Here is a 24,075-nt window from a genome sequence, read left to right as displayed (position 1 = left end):
GCTAAATATGCAAACAGTTTCTTTATAAAAAAGGTGGTTTGGGGTTTGAAACACAAAGTGCACTTCTGATGTGATTCATAGAAGTAATCGCAGTCAGATCGCTTTTTTGGGGGGGAAAGCAGACGCTGGGTCTAGAGAGGCACCCACGTCCAGACTTGGTTTTGGAGTTAAAATGTTGAGAGACTGCTGTTTATTTCGGTGTAGCTATAGCCTTGCCGCCTGTGATGCAGCAGGCAGAAGTTTCCTTTTAACCAGTATTGTTGTTTGTTCATATTTATGAATGTATCAGAATGTATTTCAGAGAGAGCAGAGTCTGTATAGCTTGCCTGAATCTCTGAGGAGTCAGCAAGCACGGTCCTTTCCAAAGCAGCAGGCAGGAGGGGAGTGGGGTGTGAACTATGTCTGTCTTTTGGAGCAGGGGTGCTAGTTTTGCTGGATTTAGCAGAATTTTCTTGCTGTGCTTTTCGGGATGGAGCCAAGCTCACAACTGCCACGTGCTGGTGTTATCCTGCTGTTTATACTGTGGATCAAAAGTGCTGTTGTGTTTTATCCCTAGCCATCTGGGAAAGAGCATCCTTATTGTGCTCTACCTCTCCAGTTAGTGATGTTTAAATATACATGCAGCTGATTAACTCAATAAAAGGGAAAGGCTGAGTCCAAGTCTAATGAAGACCAAGCTGGCCTTTCCTAATTTTAAAGAAACAAGTGATCTCTGGGGGTGCAAACCTCTCTGATACCGGCTGCAGTGGGAAAGCTGCTGAGTTTCAGGTGGGAGGCTTTAAAGAAGAATTGGTGGCTGTGCTCCAGCTGAATTGACACCAGGCAGTTTTATGCTGTTCCCCGTGTCTTTTGTGCAATGTTAATGGCTGCTATCAGACATAGATGCATTTGTTTAATGTGTTCATCACAGGCGTCTGGTAAGAGCTAAGTCCATATTCAGAATTTAAAAAAAAAAATACATATTTAAAAAATTAACTGCACCCATTAACGCAGTGTCAATTAATTCCCAATAAATACAACCATCCTCCTCAAAAAGTGAAATCTTTTGGCTTTATCCAAGTAGGTCTTTAGGGAAAGAGAGCTAAATATGAGCCTTGGAGCAGAGTGGTTATCTCAAGATTTTGTTGTTGGATCAACACTGTTGCGTGAAGTCCAAGGTTGAGAACTCTTCACAGGAAGCAACTTGCAAGACAGACCTGGATGAAGCAATCTCCTCATCCGTATCGCCCAGCCTTGCCAACGCTTGCGCATGTACCGTCAATCATCCGTGAGGGGAATGTGTGTTGTTGGAGAGGACAGTGTGTAACTCGGGGCTGGACCAGGAGAACCTGCCGTGTCTGTCTGTGTAAAGCTGGCTGGGGAGGTTTGAGTCCGGCTATTAATATTTTGCTGGTTGACCTGAGGTGGTTTGGAGAAAGGAGTTTTGTTGCTGTAAGTCACTCCTGAAAGCTTGTATTGCTTTGGAAGCGGTTTCTCGCGAAGCGAGAAACCATGTTTTACCCCTCGCCTGGGACTGCGAGCTGATGGGCAGCGAGGGGAGCACTGTGCTCCAGCGCTGTAATAGACTGAAAATGCAGAATTTTTTTGTGTGTGTCATTTATGAAAATTGTCTTTTTCTTTGTAGATAAAAGCAGTGGCTCCACACTGGCTGGAGGTTACACTGAGCTCAGTTGATTATAATCCTGAAGTCTCACAGGGCATAAAAAAGGCTGGGTTTGGCAACCCTTGTTCAGATTTCAGCTCAGACCTGGGATTAACTCTGCAGTCCTGCTGCTTTGCAAACATATTCTCCCTTCAGCTGCAGTTAATACTGAGAGATGCCTCCTGCTTGCTATGGGGTGGCATGCCAAGATCCTGTCCCCAATCTCCTCTGAGTCAATTAGGAAAAGCATAAAACAGGTCCCAGGACTTTGTTTGCCCTTTCAAAACAGAATAGATCTCCCTTTTCTTTCTACCCTTATTCTTCTCACTGGTGAGATAAACAATGCGTTGTCTTGTTTATGGAGCGTGTGTTAGGGTATGAGTTGCGTTTATTCTGCGTTCAGCCAATATGTGGTGATCCTCTGAGGGACGGGAATTTGAGAAGGGAGCTTGCTTGCTTTTTGACTTGTTCTCCCACTTCATTGTGTTTCTGTGGGCGACTCCCTGGTGATAAATGAACTATAATATCTGAATAGAAGAACTAATCCTGCTATGGTATTGTTTCAAATCTAGAAGAATTTCGATTCTACTGCTGGTTGTCTTGAATACATTATGTTCTCAGAAGTGTTTTTGTTAGAGTATACTAGTTTTGAAATGGGTAATATTTATGGTATTCTTCTTTTAATTCAACATATACGAAGAGCTGATGCTGAAAGTTTTCCCTTGCAGAACATTTACTTAATGTAAATTTGCTGTCCTGCTTTGCTGAATGGTTCAGAACACAGCAGCATTCGTACAGGCTTTTCAGGAGGCAGATCTAATTAGGCAGAGATTTCTTTTATGGTGTTTATTTCTCACCAAGTAGAAGCCATTGATTTAGACATAAGATAAGAAGCTCGCATAATTATTTAAAATAAAACACAGAGCTGTTACAAGACTGCTCTGCAATTCGGTTCCTTCCAGATGCGCGGAAAGTTGCTTGAGCATCACCTGCCCCAAAACACACGCGTTTTGGGACAGTTTGGTGCCGAGACATCTCTGATTCTTGTTAATGCCAATGCTAGTGAGAACCAAGCAAGGATGGATCGTAATGCATTAGAAAAAAATGTGATTGAAGAGGTTTTTAGAGGAATGGCTTAATATGTAAGAGGTGAAGGATGCCTCCAGGTGAGCTCTGCCAATTTATGCTGGCACAGGTGGGAGTCATCTGCCTCCTTCTCTCAGAAGCTGCTGCAGGTGGGGCAGTTTGGCTCCCCTGCTATCTCCTCAAATGCCTCCCTCCATGGCCAGGCATAGCAATTTTAAAACAAAAAGATTTCAGTTGAAGGTAGCATGCCAGGCAGCAAACTGCAACGGAGGGGCTGAAATGCAGCCCTTCTTCCAGCGTTGCCAGCAGGGTGGTAATTTCCTTCATCGGGGTGGGGTGCGTTCCTGTGGGCAGAAATCTTTTATGTTTCCTTGGCCTGAATTGCCAGATTTGTCTGGAGATTGCCGTTCCCAGCCAGTTCCTGGGATGCTGGTTGCCAAACCTCCTTACAGGCACCAGATGTACCACGAGGTGCTTTGAAAGCGCTTCCCGAGGGAAAGGCTGCTGCAAACGCTGCAGCATGGTTTGCACGTCCGCGCTGACCTTACCCAATGATCCCTTGGGTGGAAATTCAGAGATCTGGGTAATTTAGCTCTTGGTCAGAATTTGCCATCGACCTTGGAAACATCCTGGATGCAACCCTGGCATGTGCTGTGCCCGGGGCTGGTGCAGCGGTGCTTGGCCACACAACCCCTGCAGCCAGCTTCTCTCCAGATTTTCACCCTCTTGCCAAAAAATAAAATTTAAAAAAAAAAAAAATCTTTTTTTTTTTTTTAAACAAAATGCATCAGACTGATAGGAATATTAAGCAAAGGGGCCCTGAGCAGCTGTCTTGCATGTCTCAAGGCGGGGGCTCTGCCAGCTCCTGCCTGCGATCCTGATGGGGCCGTTTTTCCGAGCCAGTGATCTCCTGCTGTCAGGCCCAGACAAACTTGCATTTTATTCAAAACTGGATGCAGGATCAGCCAGGTAAAAAACCAGCTGCTTTTATTAAGGTGTCTCACTACTTAAGCAGTCTATGTCTGCTTTGTGCCTCGTTAGACTACAATTACAGCTCTTTTTGTGTGGGAAAGAGGGTTAGGAGGGCGATATCTTTTTGTTCAGTGTTCTGTAGTATCTCGAAGAGGATCACCGTAGAAATGCAGGAAGCTTAAACTCATGGGCTGGCAAAAGCAGCAGCTGGGTGGTAGGATTCTGGCTGGTGCACAGAGGTGCCTGAGTAATGAGGTGTGAGCAGAGAGCTTTGCACCTCCGCCTTCTCCAAAAAGACCCGGAAAACAAACCTTGGCCAGGCCAAATTCTGCCTGTAGAGTCGGACAGGCAGCCCCTGATATGCTCAGTGGGAGTTTTCAGGAGCCTTTAAGGATCTGGCAATCTAGATGGATGGGAAGGCTATTAGGAAAACGTTCATTAGCTCTGGTGGACCTAATCATCTGGTTAAAGGGAACATATATTGCAAAACTTCCACAAAAACATTTTAATTATTCCTAATTGTTCTTCCAGCCCTCAAAACCCAGTTTGAGATGTCCAGATTTTTTTTTTTTTTTACAACTCTTTTGCCTTTTAATATGTAAGTAGTTTAGGTAAGATTGAAATTAGGAATGATTTAGAAACGTGTCTATACAGAGTTAGGGAGTATTTGAATGGAGCAGGAAAACTCTAGTGCAGTGACAGTTTCCCGAGTATTGCCTTTTGACCACAATTCAGAAAAAATTTATTTGAAGGAGTTTATAGAATTTCATTTGGTTTACTCTGGTTTATTCTTTATTACTTTTTTTGCCCTTGTTTGTACTGAGGCCTTTTATTCCCACTTGCCTTCATGAATCCAGACATGTTAGGGCAGAAGCTTGTTAATATGTTCATTCATGATTATTTTTAAGTGCACCTATATAAATATTATTAGTCCACAACTTATTCTGAAGCTACTCATACAATCAGTGGGGTTTTTTTAAGGACTTGACTGCAGGAGGGTTTGTCAGAGGAGTTGATTGCCAAGAAGCTTATATTGTTCTTAAGTGAGATAGCTTAAGGACAGGGAGCTTTTCAGTCCGTAAGAGCAAAAATGAGTCCTGTGTGCAGAATTTCAAACACTGCTTCCCCCATCTCTCCTGCCGCAGAGCAGCGGAGGGGGAAGCTGGAGTTACCCCAGTCCCGCGTGTCTTTGGGCAAGGAGGCAAATGTCTTCGTGCTGAACGTACCTGGCTGCAAATACTTCGGGTGCCCGTCAGCTCCCTTTTGGGCTGGGCTGGATCTCACAGGGTGGGGAGGAAATGGGGCAAAGCACTACCCACATCCTGAGGCAATTCCATGCAGGTTTCCTTACAAATGCAAAGGCTTCCCCCCCCTTCTCGGCACCACAGATCGGGGGATGCATCTCACCCGGGGTTGGCGTTTGATTTGCACAGGCAGCTCCTCATGGAAGGGTCCACCCAGACCCTTGGAGTGCTGGTGTGTCCCTCTGCCTGGGCAGGAGGCTGCTCAAGGTGCTGGGGCAGCTGCGTCTTGTCCCCCTGCCAAATGCGACCCTCTTCACCCCCGCTGCCCATAGGACAGGTGACCCCTTCTCCCGCAGCCCTCGGGAATGCCGAGCGCGTCCGGAGGGGAAAAACCCAGAGGAAGTGATAAAAGGGGACGGGGTGTCATCACCCGCAACCGATAAGAGGCAGCCAGGCAGTTTTTTTTCCAGAGGTCATGTTTGAAGCACGCCCACCGTTTTTTACGAGCGTGGGAGCAGGGCGTCCGGGAACGCGGCTCGATGCTTCTGGTCGAACCTGTTGCCTCTCGGGCGTGAGTCAATGTCGGCAGGGCCGGGGCTCGGCCGCCGCGGGGGCCCGGGCTGCCTGCTGCAGCCCCCCTCGCCACGCTTGCTCCCACCTCAGCCCCCCGCGAGGCCTCGGGGTGCTCCAAAGGGGTGCAGCCCCTCGGTAGAAACCCTCTTCTGTTCTCTCCTTGGTTCAGTTTTCCCTTTATCTGAGGGTAAAGGGTGGGTCGGGGAGGCGTTGCTGCCGGGAGAGGCGGTGATGTCAGGCATGTGTCAGCAGTGGGAGGCGAAGCCGGCGAAAGCGGAGCGGGACCGACGGGCCGCCGGCGGCAGGGAGGGATGGCACGGCGGCCGCCTCTCGCTCTGCTCTTCTCATGTCGCCCTTGACGCTTTCCGGCGTGGCCGGTGGTGCCGGGGAGAAGGGGCCGGTGCTGCGGGGAGGTGAGTGCGGTGAGGGGAGCGTGCACGGCGGGCTGTGCAGGGAAGGGAGGTGGCCGAGCTGCCGGGGTCGTGTTGGGGATCCCTGCGTGCTGGAGCACCCATGGGCGCTATTCCTCAACGTCCTGGCATACTGCATGAGCTGTTTTCTTCTTAATCTTTTTTTTTAATGTATTTATTTAAAAGTTCAGTGCCAAGTTCTAAAGAGGGCGCTTCTGAAAGTAGTGTGATTGGAGAGAGTGGTGCCTTTAATACAAAGATAAACTTACTTAAGCAGCAGAGTAAAACTTCCACGCTCTTTTAGAAAGTGACTTACTAGTTTAAATAAATGACATTTCCCCTTTGCTGCATTTTTCATATAGCAGGATCTAATAATAAATTGTGGTATTAGAAAGGAAAGTTTTAGCTAAACAGAGGGAAACGTCACTGAAAGAGCCAGAGTTTTCCCCACAAACACGTGCACTGGGTTATGTTTCATTTACGATCCGTGTTAAGAATGTTTCAAATGAAGCATGGTGTAATACGTAATTTTTTACGAAACTTGAAGTTCTTCCGTAGTCAGAGCGCGGCGTGTCAGGTTTTGGCGGAGGTCAGCGGGAACGTCGCGTGTCCTGGGGACTTCTGGTATGGTGGCTGCAGCCTCGGAGGCTGTTGAAAAACTCCTGGGGGGAAGAAGGGGGTCAGTGTAATGGCCCGGGTGCCTTGCCTGGATCGCTGATGTTGCAAGCTGCTGTCTCCCACTTAACGCTGGCCCTGCCTGCCCAGCCTGGGTGGAGGTTCCTCAAAGTACCTCCCCGTGGGCTCTAGCTCCGGGAAGTAGCCGGCTGTAAACTACAGCGTGTGCTGCTGCACTTGTGCACCCCGTCATCTTTAGGTGACGTCCTCGGGGACACCCGTACAGGTCTCCATGTGCACCCACACACCCTGGCACTGCTGGAGAGGGGGCAGGAGGTGGGGCTGCAGAAACCTGCACTGAGGGGCCGGGGAACCGCTCAGCTAAAGCTGGGCTGAGAAGATGCAACCCCTGATGGATCATCCCCAGAGGGTGGCTAATGCTGGTGCAAAAGGAGAGCTGATTCGTATGAAATTCTGATCCCACGGGTGCAGCTGCCAAGCCCTGGTTGACTTTGGTCTCTTCTCCCAGCTGGCACTTTGCAGGAAATCTGTGGTTTCCTTACAGAAGTATGCATTGTGGAGTGGCTTCCTCCTGTAGCTGCTCTTTCTCAGTACCTGTTGTACCCCTGCTCTAAAATGTCAGGCTGAATCTCTCACCCAGTGTCTTCAGAAGAGAAAGGTCTTTGTTTTCCCCAAGCTGTTGCCATTCCCTGGGGATGTTCTGGCTGAGAGAAGAGACCATAGGTGTCCATGCAATTCCTTTGTATAAAGATTTTTGCATTTAATCAGAGAGAAAAGGATCTCTGTGAACTTCTAGCAAGTGAAATTAAATGCGCTATTGATAGAAACAGATGTTGTCACAGGCAAAATCCTCAGTCTGTAAGAGTGTGAAATCGCTTGAGGGGCATCCTATATATTTATGTGCTTATTTTAATTGATGTTATGAATGTTGTTATTGCTGAGTCCATGTCATAGCTGAAGATACACAAGAACTGTAATTTGCTGGAATTGTATGACCTTGGGGGGAGAAGACTGGTGATTCTTGGAGCGACAGTGTTCTGCTTCTCTTTCCCAATTCTCCTAGCTATTTCAATGGAAGCAGCTGGAAAATCTCTATTTCCGTGAAAAGAAATTTGCTGTGGAAGTACACGATCCCCGCAGGTAAGGCTGGAGGAGGCAGTTGTAGTAGCGGGATAAATCTTTATCCAGACTGGGGATTCATCATCCCACATTAACAGATGGGGATGGGAGGTGCCTCTGAGTTCAACATAGGACCTGAGTTTACTCTGGGCTTTGCGATACTGAGCCTGATCCTGTGTTTGGCAGGTCAGACCAGGGCTGGATCTGGTCTGTGGGTGATGGATAAGTAGTGCTGTGATGTTGCAGAGGGAAGGTCACAGCTGTAGTGAGCAACCTGGAGCAACTGTTGATGTGTTACAGCTTGGGGTGTCCTCTCAAATTGCCTATGTTGTTCACCACGGGAGTTCCTGGAGCAGAAGGAGGACTATTTGTCATGGCCAAATTTGCTCATTTTACAAAACCCTTCCCCTAGAGGCCGCTGTAATGTGCCTGTGCAGCAGGAGACCTGGGAATGCAGCCAGCAGGACCTGGACATGACTTTCTTGCTACCTTCTGCCCTCCCCTGCCTCGGTGGCAATGTTCCCTCCTCTGAGCTTGAGCCTTCAGGGGCCTGAAGGAGCACTGCCAGTTAGGGTGGGAGCTCATCTGCAGGCTGCTTTCCTGTGCCTTCCCCTCAAGATCCCTCCCAAGAAGAAAAAGCCTTTGCCAGGATGAATTTCTGACTCCACCTTCCTTTCTGCTTCTCCTGCTGCCATCCTTTCTACCTCTGGCACAGGACCGCTGTGCCTCTCAGCTGGGCCAGGAGGAGCAGCAAGATGCCCAGCTGATCCCCCCAGGTCCCCCATCCTGCCCGATCTCTCCTTTCAGGGTCCCATGGCAGTCTGCTCGCCCTTTCTAGGTTTACAGCGTACCCAACCGTTGGTCTCAGCAACACAATTGCGCTGCTGAACTGAAGGCCCAGCAGTTGCTGCTGCTCCGTGTTGCAAAGCTCAACCAGGAGGGGCTTTAACTTTGTAAAATGAAGAGAAGGTTAGGAGGGAGGAAAGGCAGCAGCACCGGGTGGTGGGGAGAAGGAAATCTGAGTTTTCACATCTCTAAAATAAAGGCTGAGCCTTGCCTGGTTGGGAGAGAGGCATTTGGGACTTTAAAGCTCAAAGACCAGTCTTGAAATTGCATTTCTTCTCACCTCTTCAGAATTTCAGTGTCGAGAAGGACCTTTGGGCAGAGTGGACTGGTAGTGCAAACCTGGTATGCAAACACTTCCCTGATCAAGTCCATCTGGGTGATGGCAATCAGTCAACACCAGTTTTACTTGGACAGAAAGCAAAGCAAAGTAAGTTGTAAGGCATTTTACTGTAGGCATAAGTTTCAACACCTTTCCTTCAGTGTATTGTTGTTCCACGGATAAACTAGTGTCCAGAGAAGAAATACAAATTGTTTTGTCAACTTTTTGAGCAGGCTATTGGTGACAGTATTGTAACTTCAATCCATTTTAGCCTGCCTGCAATTAATGGCTATGGAAGTGTAATCACAGAAGAGGGAATTCTCACTTCTCGGTGTTTAATCTGCTTTTTCTTTTGTCTCCTTCTTGTGTTCATTTTGAACACGGTGCAAACAGCAAAGAGATTTTTAGTTGGGAGATGGTTCAGGCTTTGCGGGCAGAGGGGACGAGGAATGCCAGCACAGCCCTGTGCACCGCAAGCTCCTGCACGATGCTGTTGCTTTAGCCCTTAATTTTGTGGGAGGTGAGGTGTGAAACGTCATCTTCAGTGACCCTGTGTTCCAAAGTTAATTAGAGGTAACTCAATGAGGCTGGATTATTTTCAAACTCCTTCAGGCAAAAATTACTTCAGCCAGAAGTTTGGATGATATCGCCATGGATTTGACAGAGATGGGAACACCAAAAGTTTCAAAGCTAGTGACTTTGGAGGCAAAGAACCAGCTTATTATGGCCAGCAACGGCAGTTTGATCTCATCAGGTAATACTTTGTGTAAATGCAAGGTAGTGAAGTACAGTGGGGCTTGTGTGTGTTAAAAGGGAAAATGAGGCTAGCTAACCATAAATACAGTGACATATGTGAAGGCACGTATTAGTTATGTATCTGAAACAGTAACATCAATAGTATAATCTGCTGTTTCCCCCCGCCCCGTAACTAAATAAGGAAATAAAAACATGCTAGATGAAAAAAAACCCATATACTGTTAGCCCATGAATAATTTGGTATCGGTTTACCAGTCAGTCCTTGAATGATTGTAAGTGTCATCAAAGTCTGAGGGAAATTTGGTCCAGGCTAACTTTAAGCACCTGTGCTAGGAGTTGAATTGCCTTGAGCTTCCTCAAAAATGAGGAGAGAAGACAAATGCTTCCAAATAAAGCTCAGCTCTGGAGTGGACTTTAGATCTCTCCCTTGACTGTGGAGGAGGGGAAAAGGGGGGAGGTAAAAGCCTGGCTGCCACACGTAGGTGCCTCGAGGTGAAGCCCAAGCGGGGAGCCTCAGGCTGTCTTGAATGCAAAGTCAAAGCTAAAATATCAAGTATATAGCAGATATTGCTAATGCATTGATTTATATTGTGGGTGGTGGGTTTTCGGGATGTATACTTGGGACTTATCATGCAAGTATATACATTGGGGGTTTGAAAAGTGCGGATTTCCTAAAAGCCTGCTTGCTGGATGACACGAGAGCTGGACGTTGTGCTTTGAATAACGTGTTGTTTTGCCGGGCTGGACTGCTTTGGGGAGATCTCCGCTTACCTGACCAGAAAAAAAATGGCTTTTACGTGCAAATCCTCTGATACAGAGAGTGTATTTTTCAGGCTCTCAGGATTCAGAGGTCAGTGAAGAACAAAAGAAGGAGAAAATTATGGAACTAAAGAAAAAAGAGAAACTCCTTCAGGAAAAACTGCTTCAGAAAGTTGAGGAGCTGAAGAAAATCTGCCTGCGAGAGGCGGTGAGAACTGCACCTTACGCTGGGGTCGGGGCGGGCAAGAGCCCTTCTCTCCCTCCAGACCTTCACGTGGAGCCCTCTCTGTTCCCCAGGAGCTGACGGGCAAGATGCCCAAGGAGTATCCTCTGAGCGCTGGAGAGGAACCTCCCCAGGTTAGGAGACGTGTTGGCACGGCGTTCAAGCTGGATGACAACCTGCTGCCGAGCGAAGAGGTGAGCACTGCACTTTGTTTTCACAGCAAAGGTGGGGTGGCCAGACCGGTGGCCAAAGCCACTTGTAAAAAATCCAGCTCTTCCCTGATCGTTTAAGAGGAGGCAGCTGGGACAGTCGCTGGCATAGGCTGGGAAATTTAGACCTGTACTGCCCTTATTCCAGCCATGCTCCCTTTGAAATGACCAGGAGGTTGGCCGTTTCAAAAGGCCTTAAAATCCCCTGACCTGAACCCCTGATTTGGCCACGCTGCTTGAATTTTAGTGGACGTTTTGCTGCTAATTAGAGAAGAGCAGGTGCATAACGCCATTTGGCAACCCACAGCTATGAGCTTTTCTCAAGCATTGATTTGTGTCGGGTTGAGATTGAACCCGGGGGCGTGCGCTGTCCCCCTTGCAAAATCATCTGTCCGTGAGCATAGTTGTGTGACAGGTGACAGCAGGAGGAGATTTATCTCTGGCTTAATGCAAGTTCCACCTAAGTAAAAGCTCTGTATATTGCTCAAGAAGCTAATATGAACTTTGCTGGCAGAGACTGACTCAGGAGATATGGTAGTTCAGATATATGCGGTTTCTGGACACATAACATTCCCCCTCATTCCTTGTGAGATTTGTTAACAAGCTGTATCATCCGAATAGTAAGTAGGTGTTGGAGACCTTGCATCTGTTTTTCACCAAAAACTTGCTGCCCTGGCTTACAGTTCTGGTGTAATCCATGTCTGCAGCAAACCGATGCTATTGAAACAAAATCCTACTGACCAGATTTAATAACATGTTGCTTAGCACCTCTGCAGCACCTTTCATCTGAGCCTCTCAAAGTTGTTTACAAACAATTAATTAAAGCCTCCCAACTCCCTGTTATGTAGGTATGGTGATTTCAATTTCCATTTTTGTTTTCTCTAAAGCAGAGAGAGATTTTTGAACAGACTTTTTCAGGCTTGGACTTGGAGCGGGAGGTTTTAGCAGCCTGCAGGTTGGCTTGTGTAACAGAAGCGTCTAAACCTGAATTTAGGTGTCTGTTTTATGTCACCCAGGCTTGAGAACTTTGGACCTTTCTAAAGAGATCTCAATCTTACACTTGTCAGAGAAATAAGATGTAAGGATTTCATATGCTTAGATTGTCTTGTGTATAAACTTCGGTATTTCTGTGTTTTGTGCTCAAGATTTCACTTAGTTACCACAAAAATAGATCTTCTATCCAATAACCTTCACTGATAATTTCTACCCAGAGCAGAAGCAAATAACTCATCTCACGAATTTGCAGGATCCCGCTTTGCAGGACTTGGAGAGCAATTTTATCATACAGCAAAAGCTGGTGGAAGCTGCGAAGAAACTTGCCAGTGAGCCAGACCTTTGCAAAAATGTGAAGAAGAAAAGAAAGCAAGAATATGCTGATGCTGTAAAAAAGCTGCAAGAGATAGAAAATTCCATAAATGAATATAGAATCAAGTGTGGCAAAAAACCAACCCAGAAATCAACTCTTACTCTACCAGGTAGGCAAGAGAATTCCCCATGTTCTGATGAAAACAGGGAAAAAAAAAAAAAAAGAAGTAATTTGGCTCACTTACAAGTTTTGTTTACATCTCCTCTATATGATTTTTATCTCCTCCAAGGCAGTTAAGTAAGAAAAACGGAGATGCAGTTGCTGCATCTGATAGGCTAAGTGCACTGCTTACAGGCTGAGGGCAGAATAGGCTGCAGTTTTAGGAACAAGTGCAGACACGTTCCAGCACGAGGTACAGACCGAAGGTGCTGTGCATAGAAAGGCTGGCAGGAGCATCTCAGCCGAAACTGGTGTGGTGTCTGAATTCGTAGTGTATTTGAGTGCAGTTGTATGTCTAAGCTGCCCCATGCAAGATCTCTCTCCCTTCCCTTCCGCAGTGCTTCAGTTCTAGCAAAAATAGAGCGTGTGAGTTTTTCTACAGGATCGAGGAAATAAGGATCAAAGACTTTGTTTCTTGATTAAAAATTACTGATTTCCGGGAAGACACAAGCGAAGTCCAAGAGTTTATGAATGCAGATAGTGGCAAACAGATTTTTGGCTAAATGCATTTGCCATTGATGGGCACAGTGAAAGCAGATACCCTTGCCCTCTCCATTCTGAAAGTGTGATTTTCCTAAGGGAGGTGAGATTCTTGCCGCTTCATAGGATAAAGCGTGGAAACTTGCTAGTATCCAAGCCAATTGAAGGAGTTTGGGAGTAGTAAAAGCTCATAGGTATTGCAGGTTCTTTTAGTTTCTATAGTGAGTAACAGTTTTAGGACAGGTTTTACTTCTTCCCTCCGTGGAAAATTTATATGGATAATTGTTAATGTTGAATTGGTATCTTTTTTCCCCTTTGTCCTAGAGGAAATGATGTTTTGTGAGGTTAGTGGGATTTTTTCCTGGGAATTGCAAGGTGGGAAAGAAAATGCAAGATTTTTCTGCTGTTTATATTGATACCCTCTTACTGACCCTTGAGATGAGACCTCTTGCCAATATGTATTTTCCCTGGAGGAGACCCTTCTCCTGTGCACTGCCACGTTTCTGTTGGGGGGACCTTCACCGTGCCCCGTTCCTGTTGAGAGCTTGGTTTGGATTCTTACCCGGCACAAACCACAGCAGCGCTGGGCTATCCATCATCACAAAGTGCTTATTCTGGAGGGTTGACGATTGCTATTTAATGTGGCTCAGCTAGTTCCTGATTGACAGAGATGAGGAAAACATCTGTTTTTCCAGTCTCTTGCTCACCAATCGGGATACTAATTGTGGGAGGTCCTGTATTACCTGGTGTGTAGTAACAACCAGGAAGCTATTGAAGGCCAGTGAGCAGCGAGAGCCCCGTGAGGCAGCGTCCGTGCACAGTCACTGCTGTTCGTTGCAGGCGTTTTTTTTGTCCTGTTGTGCAAACAAACAACTTAGGAGTTGGTCCTTATACATTCAGCCCATCGTTTTGCAACATTTGATACGTGACATCTTTGTTTGCTGTCTGAGAAGGTGGACACAGCTAGAAGGGACTGGACTCCGTGTCTCGGAGGGACTCCTTCCTGCAGGCAGGGGCTGCAAGACAGCAAATACTTAGCCAGCAGTAAGTTAGCTGCATTCCCTTCCAGTTCCTGACTCTCGCAGTGCAGCGTGTTTCTGTTTACCTGAAGCAGAACTGTCATCTGCTTCAATAACTGATTTTATGCGTAACCTTTTCACCATTGCTGACCGTACTCTCAGGCTCAAGGTACAGGGTTTCAGGAAGCTCAGCAGTGATGAGTCACTTGCAGCTGTGAATTTGGGGAATGACTTGTTGGAAATAATGTGTTAAGTAGTAATATTGACTTATTGAATCAAACCATAGCTATTTTCATCCCAGCCCCCAAGGGATGGGAGGTGAAGGACATAATGGACTGTCTCCTGCTCCCCATGTTCCACTTTCTCTTCCCTTTGCTTCCTTTGTAGCCCAGAGTTTCTTCCCCTTTTGCAGGGAATTGCACAGATTTGGAATTTAAATTCAGAGCTCCCCCATATGTCAGCATTGCAGACCCCACATGAATCCAGCAGTGTAGCTTTAGGCTGGCTTTTTTTTTTTTTCCTAGGTAGGCTTTTTTTCCTCCTTGCACTGGGCCCAGTTCCATATTTCACCACCACGTGGTCAAATTCACGTGAATAAGCTCCCTTGAAGCTTTTTCCCAGTGTTCCTCGGTGGTCTGACAAGTCCCCTCAGGGCAGGGGCCAGCCCTGATGTTTTGCTGTTCTTGAAAAGCTGCTCTATTTACCAAATTCTTGTAACCAGACCTTTCCTCGCAGTAAAGTGCAACAGCAAGGGAGCAACGTACATTGCACATGCTCATGGTGACTGATGGAAGAAGCAGGTGTCATGCACGAAGTGGCTGCCACCATCTTCTTTTGTTGCTTCCTTTCCTTGGTGCATGGAGGTTCATGTAGACTTTTTACCCCACCAGTGCTGCGTCTTGCCAGAAACGGCCTAGGAAAAGATTTTTCTCTGGGTTAATTATCTCTAGTGCTGCTTTTTATCACCAGCCCAATTTCTCTGCCGCTGCTGGTCTGTTCTAAACCTTAGCAAGGACAGGCTGTTTCCGAGCAAGTGCTAGTGTGTAGTATCAAGGTGAGAGGACAGGCAGGTGCGGTGAAGTGCTTTGAATAAATAACAAAATGTAAAAGCAACAGAAAAAATTTGCAATGTCCATTCAACAGTTACTGCTCTCTGTGTTGTTGGAATTTGCAATAACTTGATTGAAATCAGTGGAATTATTCTGGATTGATATTAATTTAATTGAAACAGAATTTGTATGCTGATGAAACATTAACAGTGAATGCCAAATTTCAAAAGGCATTTCGTACCTACCTGGTGGGATTTCAGGTGTACCTAGAGGAGATTAGATGCTAGCAGCCAAGATCTACATGTCTTGTGTAGGCTCCTGACTCCTACTGAAGCACCAAAACACCCTGTGAGATCTGTTGGAAGTTGGGTGGAAAACATCTTGTAAATCCTGGCCTGATTCCCACTGCAGTTGAAAAAAATCTCCTTTGATAATTACATAGGTAGTTTGCAGAACTGCAGTGAGCACAACTAGGTCATGATATACTCCAAAGCAGGACCGTCTTCAGGCTGTTGAGGGCTAAAGCAGACAGATTGTAGTGTTACAGGTAGCAGCTGTCTCTGAAGCTGTAGAAAATAAACTGTATGAGATGCTTGGAAATTAATGTTGGGTCTCCTATGCTTAAAGTGCTTTTTTTCATTCACAGATGATATAATTCCATCTGAGAGCAGCTCCCTGTCTGATACAACCACCTTTGATGATGGTATGTTGCTTATCCTTTTCTTGCTATGAAGTGTGCCCGTTCAGAGACATTTCTTTGACTTAATGTCCTTTAGCCTACTACGTTGGTGGCTTTCGATGACAATTTGTAGCGGAGGAAAAAAGAGCTTAATCGGGAATGTCTTTCCTCATAACGGGTTAGTTATTGAAAGTCTCTGCTCTCTGAGCTGATCTGAGTTGTCTTTAGAGAGGGTGATTGGTTTTAACGTGACCAACCTGTGAGCTGAAGGCTTTGAATTTCAAACAAATACTTCATCCCTAGGACCCGTCCAGAGGCGGATAAGTGGCTGGAGGAGTTACGAGCTGGGAGGATTTGCCCAGCCCTTCTGTCCTCACAGCTACTATAAAACTTACAAAAAAGTAGAATAGTCACAGATATTAATGATCTGTTTACATTTATCTGTTACCTAGTGAGCTTGCATCTTGCATGGGTATGGTGTTTGCTCAGCTTACTCATTTCACACACACACCCACAGACACACACATTCACGCCCTGTTCCACAAGGTGGAAAGAACTTGGCTTGCCTCTCCCTTAAACTGGATAATCATCATTTGGGGACAAACATTATCTAAATTATTACTCACTTTTCAGTTAGGGCCTGATTCTGATCTCACTTTGTCCCAGTTTTAGACTTGTACAACCCATCTGGTGCTTTAAAATGGAGTTACACCTGATTCCTGCTTGTACAAGTAGAAGTAGAGCCGGGGCTTTGGCTTCTGAAGGTGTTCTCTGTGATGCTCGTCCTGCGTTTATCTGTATTAGTTGGAGTTTCCTGCTGGCTCTGATGGGACCGGGGTTGTGCCCTAAGCAAAGTGAGAACAAGGATCAAACCAGCGTCTTCCCAATTGCCTTGAGCCAAATGTGTCTGTCGGATGTCTTTGCTCATTCAGTCGCTTTTGAAGTCAGTCCCTTTTAGGTTGTATTTCAAAACTAATTCTTAAAATGTCATTTTCAAGTAAAGAGCTGGAAGGTGAGGGAGAGGAACCGGCCTTTGCAGAGGCTGAGCTTGCCTGCTCGGCTCTGGGAAGGATCGTGCTGCAAACAGGTGTTTTCCCAAGGAAGTTCCACTTTGTGACCTGGCGCAGCCCCAAGCTGTGTGTGATCTCCATAGGAGCTGGTGCTGCTGAGATCTGTACAAGCCTCCACGACGTCCTGTCTGCGTGGAGGAGAGCTCGGTGCAGGCAGGAGAGTCTTTCTAGATTCACAGTTTCTGTCCTTGTCTCTGTAGTGCAAAGTGTGTCTGCTTAGGGGCCACAGATTTGCATATAGGGCAAAAATGTCCAGGATTTTGCTAACAAAATACATATTCCTTTCCAACAGTCAGTGAATCGCTTCCTGTGCCAGCACAGAGGCCCAGCTCTGCGCAGCTTTCTCCAAGGCTTCCTCCACCAAAGTCCCTCGGGGTGGAGAGAATTCATCTCAGAAAGTCATCCATAAACGAGCAGCTCTTGGAAACCAGACACTCCAGGTAGGGCACGCCTCGCTGCCGCCGTGCTCTCCGCCTTGCTGGCATGAGCTCCGCCTTGCCCCTGCCAAGACTGCCGTTACTACGGGCGCTCCAGCGGAGCCTGCTGCCTCCACGCTCCTCTGCGGTTACAGGATTTGGTGATGGGAGCTAAATTTCCTGTTTAGTAACAAAAGTGTGTATAAGTAGCTGTCACAGTCTCTGAAATTGTAGGGTAGTGTAGTCTTTGTGAAGAGGTTCGAGAGGGGTGAGAAATTTAATAGCAAGGGCTGTATTTAAGGAATTGCTCGTGCCTACCAGTACTGTCAACCTTTGTCTCCGTTTCTGTGGTTTGTTTTCAGTATTAATTAAACAACTTGTAGTTTTCCTGATGACTGTGCTTAATGGCTTCAGATAACACCAAACCATACCCATCCCTCCTGATGGTATCAGTATTTCAGCAGGTACATTGTCAAAGCGTACAGAATACACGTGAGTCCGGATGGACAATTCTCCATGTAAGAGCAGAGTTACTGGGATTCAACCAGCTACCTTTAGTGCCAGCTGCAGTGACTGGCTGAGGTTCCTGTAGGTATCCGTGAGATTTGGGCTCTTCCTGAGCTGGAAGAACAGTTCCGTGGAGCGCATCAATAGCAGTAGCTCTGCTGATGGTTGCGTGATCATGTTATATGGGTCTGATCTGGTGCTAGTTGTTCTCAGCGTAAGGATTCCCGCTGATCTTGATATTTCTTGGACTGTGTCTTGCGTGAGCAGGGTGTTGAAGGCATGCTTAAAAATGTTTTAAAGTTTTGGGCAATGTCATGTCTTTGCGTTTTTCTCATCTGTCCCTCAAGATAAGCAGAACATTCCTCCACATGAAGTTCAGGAGTTGAATTATAGCCATATGTAACCATTTAGCTGTGATGTGCTTCATTTTAAAATGCAATTCCTTTGCTTCTCTGTTACCTGCTCTGCCTCTTCTGCTTCATACTGCTGTCCTTTGGCAGCAGCTTTTCCTACCAGTCATCCAGTGGGGACCTCCCTTGAACCACAATAAGGGGTTGCATTTTTCTTCCTGTTTAACAGTTCTGTTCTTTATATGGGGAAGCACATCCAGTTATGCCCTTACCATTTTTTTTTTTCTGCCCTTTGCTTTGTTTCTTCAAGACTTAGGGTGCACATATTCTGTGTGCTGCGACTTGCATGGCGTTTAATCTAACTGGGATTGTCTCCTTCGTTACAGGGACCCGCTTTCGACTCACAGCAGTCCTTACCGAACCCTGGACCGTCCGCCCCAGCCCCATGGGGGGAGAAGCATGCCTACAACCCCCGTGCTCACACGCAATGCCTACAGTAGCAGCCACTTACAGTAAGGGGCTTTGTTTTAAGTGCCATGTCCATCTTAGGCAGCAGAATAAAAGCAAATGGTGTTAAGAGGGCGAAGGGTCCTTTGCTGTGCAGCTTTCCCTACAGCAGGGTCAGGCTCTCAAAATGTCTTTTCTGGATATTGGAGACACAAGGTTAATATCAGCCACCATCTTCTGGCACAGTCCTGCACCAGCTTTGTGACATGGGAGTGAGGGCGTTTACGTGAGCACAAACCCTGTCTGAGCAAATAGCAGCACACACAAATGGGTGTCTGCAAAATTAGGAGCGAGATGGAAGCTGACACACAAATATTGCCTATCTGATCATGAAAGACTATAGGAGAAGGGTCATTTCCAGATAGGAGCCTATAGGGAGTTTTAACAAGTAATGTTTGTTCAAAAAGTTTCTGTAAAATACCTGTAAGGTAGCCAGAATTTATTTTGTTTCCTTTGTAGCCTCATTTTCTAACAAAGTGTGGCTTATGAAATTGTATTGTCTGTCAGCTAGTGGTCTCCCCACAAAAACTTGTTCATGAGCTGACAGATGCCTGCTGTGGATTACGTTCCTACAAGCCTCCTGAAAAAGTAAGTGGCCAGAGAGAGGAAAGAGATCCCAGTTAGTGCCCTTGCTATGGGAAGAGAGCTGCAATGTGAGCTCACCTGTATTATTACATAGCTGAGAATCCATGCTGGGGAAGGAGAGATGCTATAAATCTTATAATGTTATCAAGAGCTCATGGTTTATTTGGCTGGGGTAATGCAGCCTTGAGAGACAGAGCCGCAGGAAACCCATCTTCTTATGTTCTCCTAGCTCAGTTACTTGTGTGGACTTTACCTGCTTAAAAACTGAGAGTGCCCTCCTGTAAATCATTACAAAATGTGAGTTTGTGAGCTTTGCTGCCTGTATCCCTGTCACAGATTAACCTTGCTCACCGTGATAGATTTTTATATGAGAGATCTCCTACTGTTGCAGCAAATCTAAAATTCAGCCAAGCTGAATTTCTTGCAATGCAGATATTCTACAAGGAAAGATAAGACTGGGTTTGTATTGTGCTTTGATTGGGGCAGCAGCATGCCTGACTTGCCCATGCATGCTCTCTCCAACTCCGTGTGTATGTTTGCGTGTGACTGCCTTTAACCAACCTACATCTGTGTTGTTTCAGGCCAGATGTTTCCCCGCACCATTGCCGGCAGCGCAGCGGAAGTCTGGAATCCCAAACCCACCTCCTGTCCGAGACTCCTGCTGAAAAGGCAGCCTTCACCCTCTCAAAGTCCCAGCGAAGCAGTAGCACAGAGATCCTCGATGATGGATCATCCTACACTAGCCAGTCAAGTGCAGAATGTTACTGCGTGACACCTACTCCCAATCCATATTACACTACTCAGACGCTCGACAACAGGACCAGGGGTCGGAGACGGTCAAAGAAACAAAACATTTCTGCTGCAAATTCAGGAAGTATGCCAAATCTTGCCCAGAAGGATGTCCGCAATGGTGTCTACCACAAAAGTCAGGAGCAGCCTTCCTCTAGTTACTATATTTCTGGATATTCCCCATACACCGAATCTGACATTTATTACAACGGAGGATACGTTTATGAGAGTGATACGGAGGGACAGTACAGTGTCAATCCTTCCTATCGCTCATCGGCACATTACGGATATGACCGTTACAGGGAATTCAGGTCTTACCATGAGGATGAAGTGGACAGAGTACCGCACAACCCATATGCAACCCTAAGGCTTCCGAGGAAGCAAGTTGCTAAAACGGAGCATATAACCAAAAACATTCACAAGGCCTTAGTAGCAGAGCATCTCCGTGGTTGGTACCAACGTGCCTCCAGTCAAAAGGAACAGGGTCATAGCCTGCAGGCAGGCTTTGAGTCTGACAGAGGATCTCAAAGGAGTTTGGGCTTTGCTGGTCTGCAGGTGCCGTGCTCTCCTAGCAGTCGGGTGTCGTCTTTCTCTTCGGGTAATGTCCGATTTCTTCTATGCTGAGTGTTTCTGTAAGTCCCTGCTGTGCATTAAATTCTGCCCCCCTCTGCTGCATCGATGAAGCCAGCAGAGTAGAAGCAAGGCTAGAGCTTGCTCCTGAAAAGTAGATGAGGAACTGAATAGGATCTTGCTGTTCCATGCTTGGGAAGAAAGACTTGCTTGTTGCCTTCTATGGGTAAAACTGCCTTTTACTCTTTGTAAGCGCAATAGTCCAAAGAAGCCCAAAGAGCCATGTGGGTTTCAAACAGGCGTGTTTACTGACTAGAAGCAATGTGCAAGACTTCGTGCCATGTAAATGCAGTTGCCGTGATGGCTTCCAAAATAGAGTACAATGAGCATCACTGAATGGGTCAGAAAGTCTTTTTAAAGAGATTCCCTAGCTCCAAAATACCACCCACACAGTGCTTTCCTCCCTACAGGGCTTGTAAATCATATTTTGTGTTTGCACTGCCTGCTTGTGTGTCCTGCAGAAACCCATAGAGATCGCTAATGAGAATTGTCTCATTTGTCTCAGCTGATTTAGCTGGAGAAAGATCTAATTTGCTGTAATGTTTTTTTCTAATTCCAGCATCTTCTGCAAACACTGCTGGGAACTGGCGAAACCCACTTGCATTGGGACTTTCAGACTACGATACGTTGTCTCATTCCTCTTATGCCAGCTGTTACGGGAATGTTTATGGCAACCTTCCTTTGCAGAGCAGGTGAGTAGAGTATATCGAGATTTTTCTGCCCTTCCTCCTGCATTTCACAGGCTGTTAAAACTTCTGAGAAAATCAGCTGCTTTCAAAGGCGACACCGCATCTGCCAAGCGCATCTCGCCTGGCAGAGCTTAACCCAGGAACCAGGCGGGACGTGTTGCTGCCTGCGGAGCCGCCCTGCTCGTGGGGGCTCTCCCAAGGACCGCGGGGAGCCCGGGGTCTGCTCTGCCCTTGCAGAAATTCCTGCAGCGCTCTCGCTTGCTTCTACTTGGTGTTTTCAGTCTCTTCCCCCCCTCCCCCCCCCCCCCCCGGCTATCGTACGCCGGCTGTTAGCAGTGAGGACAGAGACCTCCTGTCCAGGGGAAGGGCTCTGCCCACAGAAATGCCATCGCGTTTAAGTACGCTTATGCCAAGTGTAGCCAGCTGTAGTAAGTCACCCAAGTTTGTGCCTCCTGCTTCATGGGTTGCAGTTAGCGCTTGCTGCCAGGCTGACTGGTGTGAAATTACTGAATTTTTAATTTTGTTTATTTTAAAATAAATGAAAGGGTAAGAAAAAATATAAAAGCTTCTGCAAGATCCTTGTTTCTAAGCTAAATGCCACGGGCTTTTTTTATTGCAGTGATTTAAAAGATCTACAGTAACAGTGTTTAAAAATACAGTTTCTATGAAATTTTTGAAACTTCCTATAACTGGGCTTTGAAAACTCTGCTTATTTTGGCAGCTTTGTCTAAATGAAGTTTATTAGCTATTTATTTTCCATATTCTGAATCACTTGTTTAATCATTCATGTGTGTTATTTTCTATTTTAATGTGATTATGGCAAACGAGCAATCAATACACCCTACAGTCCTGACAATTTTGAGCAGCTGAGATCCTGTCGCACGCAATTTTACTAATCACAGCACAAAAACTGGGTTTGTGTTTGGATCCAAATTATGCGGGGGTGAACTCACAATAACCAGCATTACTTCAAGCCCAAGGGAGTTGCGTGAGTTTGTGCGGCACTTGGGGGGGGTCTGGGGAAGACCCTCGGCTCTCGCTGATCCCTGATGCCGTGTCTCTCTTACAGAGCGTATGCAGAGACGAGCCAGCTGGGTGGCGATGATGAGAGCCGGTTGGAGGAAGACTTGCACAGCAACGAGCAGAGGTTATTCTGGCACGAGGATTCAAAGCCCGGGACGCTCGTGTAGACTGCCTGCGGCCCCGCATTCGTACCCTTGCGTGCCTTGCACAAAATGCTGTGACTCCGAGGCAGATCTCAGGCGGAACTTCCAAACCGAACAAGGAAAGGAAGCAGGCTGTTGCGCTGGGAAAGACTAAATTCAGCATTAAAGAGGGTCTGTAGCAAAATGACAAAGTCTTACCATGAATGGCGTTCCTTTCTGAATCCAGATAACCTACACGAGCAAGGGCAAGCCACAGTTTAATCTATGACTAGATGCAGCACTTGGTTGAAGTATTTATATTTAGCAAGCACTTTTTTGGAAGATTGGAAGGTGTTGAAGGCAAACCTCAGAGAAAAAAAAAATGTGAAAAGGAGACTCTTATGGAAAAACCAGGAATTCTAGGAGCACAATTCTGATGCCTGAAAGAAGAAGAAATGAAAATTTATTCTGCCATGGCTTATGATGACCTGGAAGGACTTTCATAAGCTTATGAAGGATAGATACTGTGTGTGTGAGTGAGGCAAAGGGTGACTTAATCAGTATTGGAACATTACTTGAAGGAAGGCTGGATTTTTTTTTTTTTTATTACGGAGGTTTGAATGAGTTTATCCATTTTTGGGGTGTCGTTAAGAGTGTTTGTTAGCACCACAGGCAAGTTCTGGAAAGAAAAGAATTTGCTGACACAATATGTCGTGTAAAACTATAGGCGGTTGTGGGGTTTGGAAACAGAAGCAGTAAACTTTGAACTCTCTTTTCCATGATAAAGTGTAATTAATAACCTCCCATTCAATGACCTTTCCATGGTACAACTTCACTGTGCGGAGGAGTAGGCAAATTTTCACGGTGGCTGCACGGTGACCCCCGTTCATCGGGTGACGATTGCGTTTTGCTCTGCCACGGTGAATCGAGGATCCGCAGTGGGGAGCTCCAGTGATCACACGGCGAACAATTTGATTGTTAACGGCCAGTATTTTAAGGTGGATGCAAACACAAACAGCCAAGTGGGTGCCTTAAAATGAGGGGCATTAGGATTGTACTGCGAGCCATCTGAACTGCCAGGTGCGTTGCAAAGTCACTAAGTGACAGAACAGCATTTTTCACGAAACCATTTGTGTAGGGAAAAAGTGCGACTGCAGTCTTGATCTAAGAGGGATAAACCTACCTCACGTCATCCATCTGTAGGAACAAATTGGCATGGGTTATCTTGCGTGATTTCCGACGGCTCGCTTGCATACGGTAAAATCTCTCTCGTTTCTCAGCTGTACTGTGCTTCAGGATTCCATAAATGGTGCTCTTTTCTTTTATACAAAGGATTAGTTACTCCATGTTCATATTGTGAATAGAAAAGTTTCTGATAAACTTTTTTGACGTTTTTTACCAGTATTCCAGAGCATGTAATATATACAGAAGGACACACTTGTTAAGCTGGTACTTAGTCGTTTGTATTATTAGAGTCGCGATTTGGAATTAAACGAACAAAAACAAAATAAAAAATAACTTATTTCCTTGTTTTTGCATATTTGTATAGCCTTCTAGAAATGCGAAAGCTCTTTTTGCTTATTCTTTTACTACTTCTGAATTTTTTAGACCTATTATTTTGTATAGGTCAATAAACTAAAAAGTGTGCTTACCAAAACCACTTCAGCATTCCTCCTATTTCTACTTGAGTGCTCGGAAAAGTGCAGTGTGTGTTATTTCAGGGCTTTAAAGTAGGAGAGAGTAAATTACTGTGGTCTGATTTCTCTTGGCCTGTGGTGTTAGGTTGGGTGCTGAGGGTCAGTGGCCTCGGCTGCCGTGCGAACCCCCCACCCCGGGGCAGT

At 46.2% G+C, this 24,075-nt stretch overlaps 1 protein-coding gene across 2 annotated transcripts in view; it reads left to right on the top strand.

Moving 5' to 3' along the window:
• Positions 1–23,763, top strand: part of FRMD4B (FERM domain containing 4B) — a 142,049-nt gene extending 118,286 nt beyond the window's left edge. For both annotated transcript variants that reach the window (XM_076346642.1, XM_076346640.1), the window contains exons 12-23: positions 7,627–7,703; positions 8,817–8,955; positions 9,460–9,601; positions 10,437–10,570; positions 10,660–10,779; positions 12,041–12,269; positions 15,514–15,570; positions 16,909–17,056; positions 18,276–18,401; positions 19,563–20,368; positions 20,960–21,092; positions 22,159–23,763. In XM_076346642.1, the coding sequence (XP_076202757.1) occupies positions 7,627–7,703; positions 8,817–8,955; positions 9,460–9,601; positions 10,437–10,570; positions 10,660–10,779; positions 12,041–12,269; positions 15,514–15,570; positions 16,909–17,056; positions 18,276–18,401; positions 19,563–20,368; positions 20,960–21,092; positions 22,159–22,279 (2,232 nt within the window). In that variant the 3' untranslated portion in view covers positions 22,280–23,763. The remainder of the gene's footprint in view (positions 1–7,626; positions 7,704–8,816; positions 8,956–9,459; positions 9,602–10,436; positions 10,571–10,659; positions 10,780–12,040; positions 12,270–15,513; positions 15,571–16,908; positions 17,057–18,275; positions 18,402–19,562; positions 20,369–20,959; positions 21,093–22,158) is intronic.
• The last annotated feature ends 312 nt before the right edge of the window (positions 23,764–24,075 follow it).

Source organism: Aptenodytes patagonicus, chromosome 8 (assembly GCF_965638725.1).
Source record: "Aptenodytes patagonicus chromosome 8, bAptPat1.pri.cur, whole genome shotgun sequence".
Classification (NCBI taxonomy): domain Eukaryota; kingdom Metazoa; phylum Chordata; class Aves; order Sphenisciformes; family Spheniscidae; genus Aptenodytes; species Aptenodytes patagonicus.
Note: the sequence above shows the minus strand (reverse complement) of the source record. Positions and strands in the feature narration are given on the sequence as shown.